General features: G+C 38.7%; 1 protein-coding gene across 2 annotated transcripts in view; it reads right to left on the bottom strand.

Moving 5' to 3' along the window:
• Positions 1-2,242: 2,242 nt before the first annotated feature.
• The window catches only part of LOC140491588 (nuclear cap-binding protein subunit 1), a 77,185-nt gene continuing 64,229 nt past the window's right edge, over positions 2,243-15,198 (bottom strand). For both annotated transcript variants that reach the window (XM_072590009.1, XM_072590018.1), the window contains 7 exons: positions 14,523-14,625; positions 11,575-11,668; positions 10,892-10,995; positions 10,689-10,803; positions 6,514-6,651; positions 6,296-6,409; positions 2,243-4,952 (listed from right to left, as the gene is read on the bottom strand). In XM_072590009.1, coding sequence (XP_072446110.1) covers positions 4,842-4,952; positions 6,296-6,409; positions 6,514-6,651; positions 10,689-10,803; positions 10,892-10,995; positions 11,575-11,668; positions 14,523-14,625 — 779 coding nt within the window. In that variant the 3' untranslated portion in view covers positions 2,243-4,841. The remainder of the gene's footprint in view (positions 4,953-6,295; positions 6,410-6,513; positions 6,652-10,688; positions 10,804-10,891; positions 10,996-11,574; positions 11,669-14,522; positions 14,626-15,198) is intronic.

Consider the following 15,198-nt stretch of genomic DNA (forward strand, 5'->3'; position numbering starts at 1 on the left):
AGCATAACTGTAGGCCAGTCCTTGCTGTTCATCCTACAGAGGTTACACAAAACACTGCGAAGGAAAAAAAATTACAATATACAAATAGATGGCCAGAAAACGCCAGCTGGTCCATCAAATCCACTCCATTCTCCCACACTGCAACGGAGCAATCTAATCTTCAACATACACTGGCCAGCAGCTTCGTATTGAGGCACAAACATTAAAACTACAAAAATCCTTTGTAGCAAACAGAAACTATTGAATTGATATTATAAAACTGTAAACATTTTTAATGTCACCTGAATTGAACTATCCATTTTTGGCACTTCACACTGATTTACAACTCAAAATCTGATGGTAACATAATCAAGAGAAGCTATTCATTTGATTATGTCACCAACATATTTTAACATGAATGAGCACTGTAAAATTAACCTCAACAGCCTCAAAGTCCCATTGCTGGCCATCCCATCTCCATTCCCAGACATACTGGAAAATGCACTCCACTGGTATAGAACAATTAATTATCTGTGCTTTCAATGAAAATTTTTGTCCTGCGTTATGATGGTTTGCTACAGGACTATGCTCCAAGAATCAGGCCATGTGAAGGAACTTCAGGTCAGAGGCCAGCTCCGCATTGCTAACCAATCGTTGTTCATTATAACAGGACCTGCATCATTCTAGTTTGTTACTTTGTTAGTAAGACTTTAAGTCAAATATGATGTTAATTATAATCATGGCAAAACACAAAACTGCAGCTGGGTAGCATGTCAAGGATCAACTGCTTCAGGTCTCTGAACCTTTGGCAAATGGTGGTTGAAGTCCAAGGTTAAGTCTTAATGAGAGCCAAGTAAAGCATCGTCAAATTGAGGGAGATGAGCTAATGTCTTTGAGAAAGACTACTTTTATCTTGTGCTCACTAGTTTTGTATTCAAGGGCTCTTCTCTTTCTTAATCAGTGAGCTAGTCAACTTTTGTCCCTTTATAGGGCTTGTTATTTTAATTGGCCTGATCACACATACACCTCCAAAGTGAATGGGATTTGAACCTGGATCTTCAGGCTGAAGGACAGACATAGCCACAATAGAGCTATCAGGTTATCATGGTTGAACATTCATGCTGACTTTATAGTGCCACCCACAGGCAAAGTATGCAACTACCTGTCATGGGACAGCATTCTGAATGTTTCACTCAGTCTTGCTGACTGAGAAGATTGCACACAGAGATAGTAGCACCACCGGCATCAGAAACATATTAAAAGGAAAAGTTCTTTGCTTCTACTTTTCAACACAACATAGTCAGCCTTGCAGTCTGTGAAGGATAGGATTCAAAAGCCACAATTGATTCAATGGCCCAGTGTAATTCGATACATTAGTCACTTCACAGAGGAGCCACAAGGAGAATTTGATGGTTCAGAACATTAAATTGCAAGCGGAAGTCAAGATATGGAATTTGTTCTAAGTTTTGGGTAGTATCAGGAAGGATATATAAAATTCGACTTCACATTTCGAAAATCTCAGAGTTGGAGAAGAGGTTTTAAACATCACCTGTGATTCTCAGATTGTATGTACACTGCTACTTCATGGTTACTGCAAAGCAAGGTTCAATTCCAACTATGCCACAATGAAACACAATACACAACAGCAAAAGCTTCAAACAATCATTTTTTCCTATTGTTGTAAAGAAAATAGAAATAATCAATGCTATATTCAAACTGCGGACTGCTCAAAAATACAGGATTGCAATGGAATGTGCTAACCAATGAGCCAACTTAAGACATCTCTAGTTTTAAGCATGTACGTGGAATTGATGTGGCATGGATGCAAACTCACAAATCCCAATATCTGCAACATATTTCCTCCCAATTATAATCCAGCTGTTCACTTTTGGTTTATACTAAGATTTTGCCTTTGGTAATCAAAAGCTGATGAATAGCTAGTCTGGTGGAAAATGCCACTCTCCAGACAAACAAGGTCTAACACAATCTTTAAAGTGAAAGACTGACTTTGACATACAATCAGTACAAGGGTACACATGGGGTCATAGTTCAAGATACATATGGTATCAGCATTAAGTGTTCCAAATTCAAAGATGTTTGCAATCTCCTGTCTTTGTGTCCATGATATTTGAGTTTGATGAATCATAACATGGCCCAGCTCAGCTAAATCTGATGCACTGCACCAAGAATTACCAATTTACTCTGCAGTGTAACAATATCCAAACAACCTCCCACATATTCAAGTGCAGGTTTGAAATCAAAATTGTGCAATAAGAGAGTTTAATGTCTGAGGTAGAATAATTAGTGAGTATCACTAGAGTAGTTTGCTGCCCCATTAGTAAAATGGCAACATTTCCAAAATTTCTTTTCTCTCTCATCAATTTTTCTTTCTCCTAGATAGGTTTATATAGTAACGTACAGCACAGAAACAGGCTATTCAGCCCAACCATTCAATTTGTGTTTATTCTCCACTTCAGCCTCCCATCCTTTCTCATAAAAATGTACCATCATGGCCATCTACTCCTTTCTTCCTCAATGACTGCCCACTTTCCCTTAATATACATCCATACTTTTGACTTTAACAACTTTTTGTGGTAGCCTGTTCCACAATCTTCTTCCAAACTAGCTCTAGGTAGAGCAATAGGTTAACTAAAGTTAGTGGAAAGTAGATTGCAATAAGAAACAATAAGAACAATGGTTAGAAGACAGATGATTAGGGAGATAGACGATCAGGAGCCAATCCATAAGAAGAATGCACGCAGAATAACTTGAAGCTTGTTGCAAGGCAAGATACACAGTTGAGAGAAACAGTTTTGGCAAATACAGTCTGCAGTAAAAGACAGGAAATGTATAAGACTATTGGTGCACTGGATCAGAGACAAACAAAATGAAAAATGATGAGGGAAAAGAATCTCAGGACTGTCAATGAAACAATAAAAAAGGCAGCCTTCTTCTGAGTCTCAGTTCCTATACTGTCAAAAATTGATGGATACACAAGTTCAATAAGTTGGGCAATATTTGTAGCAAACATATCATCGACAATATCCAAATCATCACCAATTTTGGCTGGAAACCAATCTTGGTGAAATTGGAATTGCAAAAGGGTAAAAGTTGCATATCTGTCACAGCTGTTGGAAATTATAGCATTGTAGAAAAAAGATCTGTGCAAGATATGTTTTTAGTATTCATTAGATTATTTTCCTTTGATTCATCCAGTCAGAACTATGTAGAAACAGGACTTCATATTAATTCCTTACAACACTGTTTAATGGGGTTAGCAATGGAATGGAAAGTGGTCCATCATTTCACAGATGATACGCAATTCAAAGAACTGGAAATGATATAAAGTAGGTTGATACATGTCTTGTACAAGAGCAGCAACAAAAGCAGAATGGATTCTGAAAAAAGGTTAATTAGCTCAGGTGTCAGAACCCAAGAAGAGGACAGGGTAAGCTTCAGATTCTGTAAAATATCCAAAAATTTAATCAAAATTGCAAAGTCATCTTTTACTTGGCAGTATTCAAACTTTACTAAACTAAATGTCTCTGAATACAGGTATTGCCAGATCTCTCAATATTGAATTAGACAGATGTCAGGGTTTTAAAACAAAACTATACCCGAGGGATGGTATCCTGTTTTATATACAATCTGGTGTTTAAAGAAAGAAAAGCAGTTTGGGAAGAATGTATGAATTCAATAAAATTAACCTATAGTCCCCAAGAGGTTCACCCATTTGTTGTTTCTGATTTGCTAATACAGTTTGCTCATAGCTTCATGACTTAAAACACAAGCTCTATCTTCATTTCAGTAAGTCACATTAGCGTTTTGTGGGAATTGGTAGCAGGGTGAGAATTTTGAAGAATAAAAACACAGCATTAGGGGGGTTAGTTGATCATGAAACAAGTCCCATTTTGCAATGGTGATTTGTATAAAGGATTAGCTCGGGCATAGATACTCTGCTTTTGTACACAGCGCCACTTTTACCTCAGGCTCATTGCTGCTACAGATACAAGCCAAAGCCTTTTTATGAGACATGACCAACTGGTGGTTGTTTAAGTACAAGTCTAATTGGTCAGTCAAAAGGGGTCTTGACCTTCTGTAATACGACTAGATGGCTTAACAGTGACCAGACCCAATAAATTACAACATTGCTATCGGCCTTCAGTCACTTTCATTAGAATTATAAAAAATATTAATTAGTTTTTTTCAACTATGTGGTAGCTTCATCTCTCCATTTCCCACTCTGTGTGACTTGGATGGGTTTATAAAATTTTAAAACAGCATACCCTCTCATTTTTTTTTAAAAAAGGACAGTATCCCAAATAAATTCAGTCCCATTGATATCAATAGAGTTACCTATTGCTGTTGCTAGAACCAAAAGAACACAATACAACGTCTAAATTCAAAACTTTGGTCTACTATCAAGGAGCACAATTTCAGACAAGTTACAACATGCAACTTAAATGTATAAACTGGAAGGTAGATCATAAGGAGAGAGCAGGTATTAATTAGCAAGACGCAGTATTACACTGTATCCAAAACCAAACCAGACCAAGTACAAAGCAAATTTAAAACTTAGGTCAATTCCAAAAGACTGAAATCAAATTATGTATGTTCATCTCTTGAGCCTCTACAGTCTCTAACTATTAAAGTCTATTTGTTTGTTTTGAGGAGAGGAATCCTTTCTAATGTGAATGGCAACTTTCTTCATTCTCCATGGTTTTCACAGATAATTGGGCAAAAAAGCTTCAGAAAAGGTATTATCAATACAAGGATGTTGTTTGTACTCATTGATGAAAGACTGAAAGAAGTGCCAAAAAAAGGTGGGATTTGGAAAATATGACTGCAGCACACAATCGTGATTACTGAAGAGCGCAGAACTGCTGATAGACAGCTAGTATGTGGTGGTCCAGCTCAGCTGTGAACAGCAGGTTCTCCAAAGTGACCATGTACTGTTGAATGATTTGGTGATGCTGTAAGACAGAAACAATGCAAATGTTAGTACCATCATGTCAAAGTATTGCTGACCTGAGCTGCCAGTTTACAAGGCTGTAGTACCGGTAGTTCTCTGACTATTTCTGTTCAAATAAGCGGAAACGTTACCCTTGTCCAAACAAGATTCTGCAAAGATTCCCTTTAAAATTTAATTGTGTATGGTCATATCAATGTTTTGTCCAGATACACATTATTCAGGACACGGAACTTAGTGGCAATATTGGTGCCTGTGCAACAATTTAAAATTGACCAAATTCTACATGGAATTTTTAAAGTTAGTTTAATCATATGTCTTAGCAGCCACCGCCAGCAGTGTCACACAAAAATAAAATTGCTTTGACAACAAACATGGAAAATACTTTGGATGGTCTAATTTTGAACAACATATCATGGCATCTTAACCCGAAGGAGGGCAGAAAAATGAAAGAGGAAATCGATACACTGGATCGCAATTCCTCTCGTACTATTGAACACTAGTGCACTAAGTCACAGGCAAGTCATGGCACAATCAAAAATATTAGGACTGATTGTCTCAATAGCCGCTGCAATAGAAAGTTCTGGACTCAAGCACAAAATCTACACTGGCATTTTACTGCAGTGATGACAGAGTGCAGCAACTGTTGGAGATGTTATCTTTGGATGGAATATTAAATTAAGGCTCTGCCTATTTGGGCAGATGCAAAGGATTTCATTGCAACAAAAAGGACCAAGGAGTTAGCCCAGTCTCCTAGTCAATATTTACCTTGGCTCAATCAGAAAAGGTAGACAAGATAAACTGCTCCCACTGGATGCCTGTGTGAGAACTAGGGAATGTAGGATTAAGGTCTGTGCAAAGGATTAGGATGGGTGGGTCGGGGCTGTGGTGTGATTTGTGAGGAGGAACATTTTTATGCAGCATTGTTTATTTCGATAGTGGAAGAGGAGACAATCAATGACTTTAAAAGGAAACTGAATGAGTGCTTAAGGGAAACAAATTTGCAGGCTATGGCAATAGAACACAGGAGTGAGTTTTGATTGACTTACCCTGTGCAATGATTCGACAAACCCATCAAAACAAGATGACCTGATCATTTAACTTGCAGTTATATGCAGCCAGTGCTGAGTGTAATTGGGATTATGCATTCACTTACACTTCAAAAGTAATCAATTGTACACTGAATCATGTTAGAACAACCAGAAAGATTCCTAAAACACTAAATGGAGTCAAAAGTGCTTTCTTTAGGGTTATTGCATATATCTTTCCTTGTATTTAAATAGACAATATTTTATTGGCACAATACCTTATATTGGCCAAACTAGTTTTATGATCAACATTACTAACCTGGAGGAAAATTTGCTGTAAACGTTCAATGCAGTTCTTATACCAAGGTGTGTTAAAATCAATCCCACCAGTTTCACACCTTGCAAGATGTTCTGTCAAGATCATTATAAAACGCTGTGAAGAATAAAGAATCTTCAGTACTTAAATGAAGAATTCTATGGAACAAATGTGAAAAAAAAATAAGTGGATTAAAACGGGAACCAAACACACAACTTTACCTGGAAAATTACTAGGAAGAGGTTTTTCTGTTCACTTTGAGCAGATTCAACCTTCTCCTGAAGACGTTCAATCTGTTCTTCCAAAGGACCATCTTCATCTTCATCACTGTTCTGATCATAGTCATCATCACTGTCTCGCTTTAGAAAAAAATACAATCATACCATTGCTCTAATTAGTTAGAAATCTTATACTCTCCCCATAAAATTGTTCTAAGTCATTAATAATGTCTTAATTTCTTTCCCTCCACTCCAAATCCCTTATTGGCAATTTCTTTCCAACAGAAATGGATATATTTATGTTTGGGAGACCTGTAATTGTCAAGTGCTGTAGTTGAGTAAAGGCACAAATCTCCCTCATGTATTATACAGCCACACAAGTAGTTTATGTTCTCTTCCCATGCAAGATGAAATCAGTTTATTTATAGTAACATTTTCCTTTATTTTTGCGAGAGAGAGGGATTTAATGGTCGGATATCTCAAGTTGTTCAGCTACAAATATCAGTTAAAACTCTATTCTACATTTCCTAGTAAATGGAGTTCAAAGTTTCAAATGCTGCCTCCTTCATTGTACCACTTAGTGCTAGATACAAGGAATCACCTGGATGCTACAGGAACAAGCCACTTTGGTTCCTCTCCTTAACATCAGAAAATTAAAAATGAATAGCTGTTCATTTGAATTGCAACAGGTGAACTTTGTTTCTGTGCTATACATCTCTATGACTCTACAGAGGATTCTTGCCTTCCCTTCAATAAGGAGCTCATAAATATCTGCTTTCTGGAGAGCCAGAGCTAGCACTACTGGTGAATATTGCTCCACTCTGTGTTGCTAAAAGACTGATTCCACGTAATGATCAGAAATCTCAGTGCTCCCTCTCGTGGCACAGGCTAAACACTGCAGCCACATTTTCCACCAAATCAATTTTTAAATTTTAGATCCTAACTGCAAAAATTATATCTTGTAGACAATGAAGCCTATGTGTTAAAGAATAGCCTTGACATAGGTGACATAAAATCAATGTAAAGATAATGCTGGCTATTCTATCTGTAGTGATTGCATGAGGTCAGCCCTCTGGACCTTATAGATTACGAGTTCCCTGATTGGACCAGATTAACAGCCCCAATCAGGAACTCCTGGCTGACAGGAGTGTCATTGCCCTTTGATGTGAAGGGCACTGCTTGTCACTGGCCACTCGGGTGTTTCCTTTCTTCCTGGTGGTGGAAACTGATTAAAGATTCATGCACCTTGTGTCTCTCACTGTGTCTCACACCTGCACACACACACCATGGGTGCTGGGGAAAAAATAAGCACGACCGCAGTTAGGCGGTAGTGTGGGGGTTTAAAAAATAAGAAAAAAAAAGGAGTGTCAGACTTGTGTTTGCTCTGAGAGCTGGATCAGTGACAAGGACTCCCCATGTATAATGTAAAAAAACGAAGAAAAAAAAAACAGGAATGCCAAACATTTTGTTCACTCTGAGAACTGGCTCTGAGGGAGATTGATCATTGTCAAGTACAATGCACGTGAAAATAAAGGGTGACTTGGTGATGGGTTACCTGCCTCTGTAGAGTTATAAAAAACGGGAAAAAAAAAGAACAGGAGTGTCAGAGTTCTGTTTGCTTTGAGAGCTGGCTCTGAGGGAGCTAGATCAATGTCAAGGACTCTCCACGTGTAAATGAAGGGTGACTTGGTGACGGGATACTGGCCTCTGTGGAGTAATTACACCATTCTTTCTACCTGTTATACCTCTGGACACATAACCAGCTCTTTTGAAAGAACCTAACAGGCAGACCTGATAAAATGATAAACCAGAAGTTACAAACATAAAGCACCTAAGCACATACTCGGTGAGAGAAAGAGAGCAAAGATGGTCTGAGGCTTTATACAGAAAGGTTCAAATACAGTCCAAAACCAGGACAAACACACCGACTGGTGAACATAGATCATAGGTATTTATAGCACAGAAGGAGGCCAATTCATTCTGTGAGGTCCCTATTAGCTGAAATAAAAAGTACCACATTCCAGCAGTAACTCAGTAACCATCCAAGTAGTTGTTCTGAACGAGATCTAATGTTGAGTGAAGGACTAAATCTCCCTCATATTTTGTACAGTCCACAGAAGTGCTTGAATCAGTTACACAATGATTTCTGTTCTGTTCCCATGCAACATGAAACCAGTCTGTTCTATGGCTACATTTTCCAGCACCATTTTCTTGTTTATTTTGTTGCAAGCATTTTTTAAATGCTATGAGGTTTCTCCCCTACTAACCTGCCAGCTAGCAAGTTCCAGATCCACATCACATGACTGGGTGAAAAATTTCTTAATCTTTCTACCAAACACATTAAAATGATTGTCACCTGATCAGGGATCTCCCTGTTGAGAGAAACAAGCCTTCCCTACACATAAAATTAAAAATGTTGGAAATACTCACCTGTGGAGAGAAACATTTATAATTCAAGGTCATGACATTTTATCAGAACTGGAAAAAGTTAGCTTTTAAGAAGATGAAAAGGCGGCGGGGGTGGGGGGAGGAGAGAAGGGAATAAATGATGCTTTGTGATGAGCCAGAAGGAGGAAACATCAAATGATAAAAGTCTGGGTCAGCATAATTAAAGGGACTAACAATGGGACAAGCAAAGAAACAGGAGATAGATCCAGAGAAAGAGTAAATGGTAAAACTAAACTCAGCTACCCTTCGAGAGCAAAAATGAGGAAAACAAAGTTAACACCAACATGTTGAAAGAAGAGGGGACAAAAGGGGGAATATCCCATTTAATTTTAATTACGACTTTTCCAAGTTCTGATGAAAGATCACATCCTGAAGCATTAATTCTGTCTCTACAGAAAAGGTGCCAGATTTTTAAAAATAGCTTTTTCTGTTTTTATTTCAGATTTTCAGGATCTGCAGCATTTTGATTTTGTATTAGAGTTTTTGACAGACTTACCCTCGGTCCCCCAATGTGATACACCTTACACTGTTCACCTCCAGCACTGAATTCACCCAGAAGGTACAGCACAGAGAGACAGTGACTGAGAGACTGCAGGTTAATGTGAGGAAAGGTCCACAGGGATCAGTAGGGTCAGACAGCAGGAGATGTGGTGAGCAGGATTGGCAGTGACAGAGAAGCAAGTAGTAAGTTTTATCTTGTATTTTGATAGGTTTATTTTATTTGCCAATTTAGAAATTTAGCATTGTAAAATATTTCAACTTATAGGCTATGATGTTTTAACAATTTTCTGATGAGAAAGATCCTACAGAAACAAACTTCAGCTTTCACATTAATTTAAATGATAAAATCTGATTTGCTTAAAGTTGCTTCATTTAAAGTTGCACTTTTCACGAATGGAACTACAACTTTAAGTGAGGACTTATCACAGCCTTGCTATAACAAACTGGTTAAGTGTGTTAGATGTTTTTGATAGAGAGATGTTTGTCAGACTAGTTGTCATCATGTGCATATTCCTGTTCCTTGTATTTTAGGAACAGTTTTGGTAGTATGCAGCACATAGCGGCCCAAGTTACAACACAAGCTGCAGAACAAAACCAGTTGACAGCAAAGGAGGGAGGTAAAAACAATGACTGCAGATACTGGAAAGCAAATACTGGATTAGTGGTGTTGGAAGAGCACAGCAGTTCAGGCAGCATCCAACGAGCAGCGAAAGCTGCTCGTTGGATGCTGCCGGAACTGCTGTGCTCTTCCAGCACCACTAATCCAGCAAAGGAGGGAGCCCCAGCTACAGCTGTTGCAGCACTAATACAGTACTTTTCCCACTTCCATTCTCTGATATGAGCAGGAAGCCCAGAAAACCGAGACAAGTGACTTACAATGAAACAGCAGTGATACAGGTGGGAGAGGTCTTTCGTTTTTTTTTAATCAAGATGGGAAAGAGAACTTTGAAAATATTTTCTTTAACCTCTGCGCAACGATATTTACAAGAGTACAACAAATGCTGGAAATCTAAAATAAGACCAAAAAATAAATGCTGGACATATTCAGCAGATCAAATGGCATTTGTGGAGAGAACCAGAGATATTGTTTCAGGTTAATTTCTGATGAAATGTCAGCGACCTGGAATGTTACCTCTATTTCTTTCCACAGATGCTGTCAGATTTTGGTATTCTCAGCACTTTTTCTCCCTAACCTATATTCAATTAAATTTAAAATAAAACAAACTTACTCTTTTATGCTGTTTATCCAGTTTGTCTTTAGTCTCTTCAAGTTCCTTCTGGACCTTTTGTACATGTTTGTTCATCTTTCGGATAGTGGAGTGAAGAATTTCCCAGACATACAACCTAAAGTGCCACAGGATGGTTAGTTCCACTCAGTTGCAAAGACTGATCATAGTAGAATGCTACGGTGTCAAGTGTTCATACAGATTACCTAGTGAAATCGTGTGCCATTTCTGAAGAGAAGATCCAGTTTGCTACTGCTGCACAGTCTACAATCTGTGTTCTGATCATTTTATCAACCAACATAGCCATCATCTGCGGAACATCAAGAAAAATTGGTTATCGGACAGGAAAGTAATATGATATTGGGAGCTAATCCACCAATTTCATATTCCCAGCAGAGATGTCTAACTGAAGGGAGTAGGGGGTCAGACAATAGCCTCCAGCCCACTCCATTCAAATGTAGCTCTCCATTTGAGTGCAGTCTTTCAGTTCAGGCTGTGCTTTCTTGCCTGACACCTAGCAACATGCATACTAATAGCAAAATCGCTTGAATAAGTTGAAATAAAAAAATGATAAAGACCTAACAAACATAAAAATGAAAATAAAGTAATAAGTATATCAATTGAGAAAAAAAACTTAAAACAAGGTAGATTCTGTTAAATTTACAAAGAGAAGGGGCTTTATATTGGATACGTGCAGTCTGATAAAAATCAAAGGTGAGCATGGGCAGTCAGCATTAATCATTGAATTGTGGGTGTCAACAGGCATTCCAATCAGGCAAAGGATAGTTGATAATTTAGGTCACTTTAGAAGGCAAGAATAAGCAATAGTGTGTTTTGCTCTTAATTTACAGATTTGTTATTTGCTAGGAGTGAAAGGGACAACTTTTACCTGAGGATGACACTTCCAAACATCAAACATAACTCTTAGTACATGTAGCTTGCCCTCATCACCTTCAGCCAAAGTCTTAAAAATCTCATGAAACCTACAAGAACAAACAAACAACTGGTAAAACACACACAAATAAATGTAGAAAGAAACATCACGAAAATATTGGTGTGAGAAATGGAAGGCTGCGCATCATTTTCTAGACTTTTGACAGGCCCATTCTCTCCCCTCCATTTTATTGTTGTCTTTCATCCTCTTTGTACAATTTGCCCAAATAAAGAAGGTACTAAAACATCTGGTTGACTTGGCCCAAGATATTTTCCTCTTCCTTAGTTAAAGCACTTATTTATACCCTATGCCAATAGACAACAGGTGCAGGAGTAGGCCATTCTGCCCTTCGAGCCTGCACCACCATTCAATATGATCATGGCTGATCATCCTTAATCAGTATCCTGTTCCTGCCTTATCTCCATAACCCTTGATTCCACTATCCTTGAGAGCTCTATCCAACTTTTTCTTAAATGAAGCCAGAGACTGGGCCTCCACTGCCCTCTGGGGCAGAGCATTCCACACAGCCGCCACTCTCTGGGTGAAGAAGTTCCTCCTCATCTCAGTCCTAAATGGTCTACCCCGTATTTTTAAGCTGTGTCCTCTGGTTCGGCACTCACTCATCAGCGGAAACATGTTTCCTGCCTCCAGAGTGTCCAATCCTTTGATAATCTTATATGTCTCAATCAGATCCCCTCTCAGTCTTCTAAACTCAAGAGTATACAAGCCCAGTCGCTCCAGTCTTTCAGTGTAAGGTAATCCTGCCATTCCAGGAATTGACCTCGTGAACCTCCGCTGCACTCCCTCAATAGCCAGAATGTCTTTCCTCAAATTTGGAGACCAGAACTGCACACAGTACTCCAGGTGTGGTCTCACCAGGGCCCTGTACAGCTGCAGAAGAACCTCTTTGCCTCTATACTGAATCCTTCTTGTTATGAAGGCCAGCATGCTATTAGCCTTCTTCACTACCTGCTGTACCTGCATGCTTACCTTCAGTGATTGGTGTACAAGAACACCCAGATCTCTCTGTACTGCCCCTTTACCTAAATTGGTTCCATTTAGGTAGTAATCTGCCTTCCTGTTCTTGCCACCAAAGTGGACAACCATACATTTATCCACATTAAACTGCATCTGCCATGCATCTGACCACTCACCTAACTTGTCCAGGTCACCCTGTAATCTCCTAACATCCTCATCACATTTCACCCTGCCACCCAGCTTAGTATCATCAGCAAATTTGCTAATGTTATTGCTAATACCATCTTCTATATCATTAACTCTCCAAAAGGTGAAATAATCAACTAACTAAGGATTCAATGAAGTCAATCTTAATGTATTTACTGGGAACCACCAGAAATGAGCACAATACAACATGCCACGTTAATGGATAGGGGATCATTAAACTTGGCTTATTCACTGCTTTACCTAACCCATCAAGAACACCAATTATCATGTGTTATGATCCCTGATAAGGCAGTCAAATCTGTTTGTTTGACCAGGGACTAGCAACTGCACTCGTTCTTAAGATAAACAAAATAAACTTAACAATGCAAACTTAGAACAGTAGAACAATGTATAATATTTCACCTACACCCTAACATCCACAATTAACATGCGATAAATATAAGTAACAGAAACAGTGGTCAGGTACCCCAAGAGTATATCAAATAGCAAATGTGGTCAGGACGAATGCATGGATTTCTCAGCAAAGGAGGTCATCAAATCATGTTGAAACTTTTGCGTACTTCACAATGGAGATCACATCTTCACTGCTGAAGATCTGACTTCCAAACTCCCTCAAATGCCACTCCATCACAGACTGCTTCAACAACTGCTCACATCAAGTTAGTTCAATCTCTTCCTGAGATTGCATTCAGCACCTAATCATGGGCACATATTTTGCAGACAGTTCGCTTCACTGAGCTCCAATATTTCTCAGTTGCGCCAAGCAAATACTGTTGTGGTTTCCTACAACCCCACTCTCAGATGGCGTTGAATCATCAATGGTTCCCAGGGCTCCTTCCAAAACCCAATGTGTTTCAGATTGTTCTCAGGACTTCTTCCGAGCCACAAACCCAATTCTTAGTTCCACTTAATGACTCTCAGAGCTTCTGTGAGCTCCAAATTCTCAGAGCAAACTATAATAGTCCCTTTTCAGTATGGTCCAGGTTCAAATCCAATCAGAGCAGACGGTGGAATTTGAATTCAATGCAAAAAAAAATCTGAAAGTAAGAATCTACTGATGACCATGAATCCATTGTTGTTTGTTGGAAAACCCAACTGGTTCACTCATGTCCTTCAGGGAAGGAAATTTGCTATCCTCACCTGGTCTGGCCTACATGTGCCTCCAAACCCACAGTGACATGGTTGACTCTCAACTGCCTCTGAAATGGCTGAGCAAGCAACTCTGTTCAAGCGCAGCTAGAGAAGGGCAATAAATGATGGCCAGCCAGGAACAACCTGGTTTCAAGTGAATAAATAAAAGTAGTCTCTTTTCCTTCAAATGGATCTCATGGTCAGATTTTTGCACCATACCCAACCTCAGTCGCAGCTGCTACCCCCACCCTTCAAATGAACCTGGAACCCTCGGCTGAGAATATGCAGCCTGTCGTGCTCTGGATATGCACTGGAACTGACAGGACGGCCAAAAATTGTAATCCTCAGACTGTCCGTAAAAAATAAAAAGTTTAGGGTTTCTTAACAACTACTTAGTGGATCGTATTAATTGTTTAGCACGATGTGGGTTAACTTTAAAGATCGGTGAAGCACGAGAGCAAAAACCAGTATTTCGTAGAACAAAAATAAATCCCATTATTCACTGAGCTAATTGCAGGTTTATAAATGAAGTGGCACACAAACATCCATTCCCAAACATTTTGTTAATAGAAAAGGAATACACTTACTTTGCCAAAGCACTGAAGGAATGGCTGAAGGATTTGGCAGCCAAGTGAAGTAAAGTCTGCACAAAAACTTCAATCTTCAAAGGATTAAAGCTGAATCCTTCATCTGAAAAGGTGAAGCGCAAGAAAGTTGGTCATTTTATCCCAGCAGCACTTTTCCCAAATTAAGGTAACAGGTTAATCCTATTTGAGAATCATATTAAATTAACTGAGTGGGTGGCATTTTAGAACCATATAACGATAGGAGGACATCCGTTGTACATGAAAGGTTTAGACAGAAGGAGGCAATTAGTTCCTCTCCATGGCTCTTCACCTGGTTCAGAATTATTTTTCTTTACATATATCTTTCCACTTTCCTTCACAAAATTGCTCCTGAATCGGCTTCTACACTTTTAGGTGGTGCATTTTAGGCCACACCAATTCACTGTGCAAGAATAATGTTTCTGCAAGTCATCTCCAATTCTTTTGACTATCATCTTAAATCTGTATTTTCTGTTTACCAACTGAGTTTACAGTTCCTTCATATTTGCTTTATCAAAGCCCTTCATAATTATATTTTCAGAATGCATGACAAAGTGATACTTCTACATCATTATACGGTCAAGAGCAAGACATTTAAAGAAATTTAAGATCAATGAATTGGGAAATACCAGAATGTTGATAATTTCCCAAATTTGAA

The sequence above is a fragment of the Chiloscyllium punctatum genome, chromosome 2, assembly GCF_047496795.1.
Source record: "Chiloscyllium punctatum isolate Juve2018m chromosome 2, sChiPun1.3, whole genome shotgun sequence".
In the NCBI taxonomy this organism is placed as follows: Eukaryota; Metazoa; Chordata; class Chondrichthyes; order Orectolobiformes; family Hemiscylliidae; genus Chiloscyllium; species Chiloscyllium punctatum.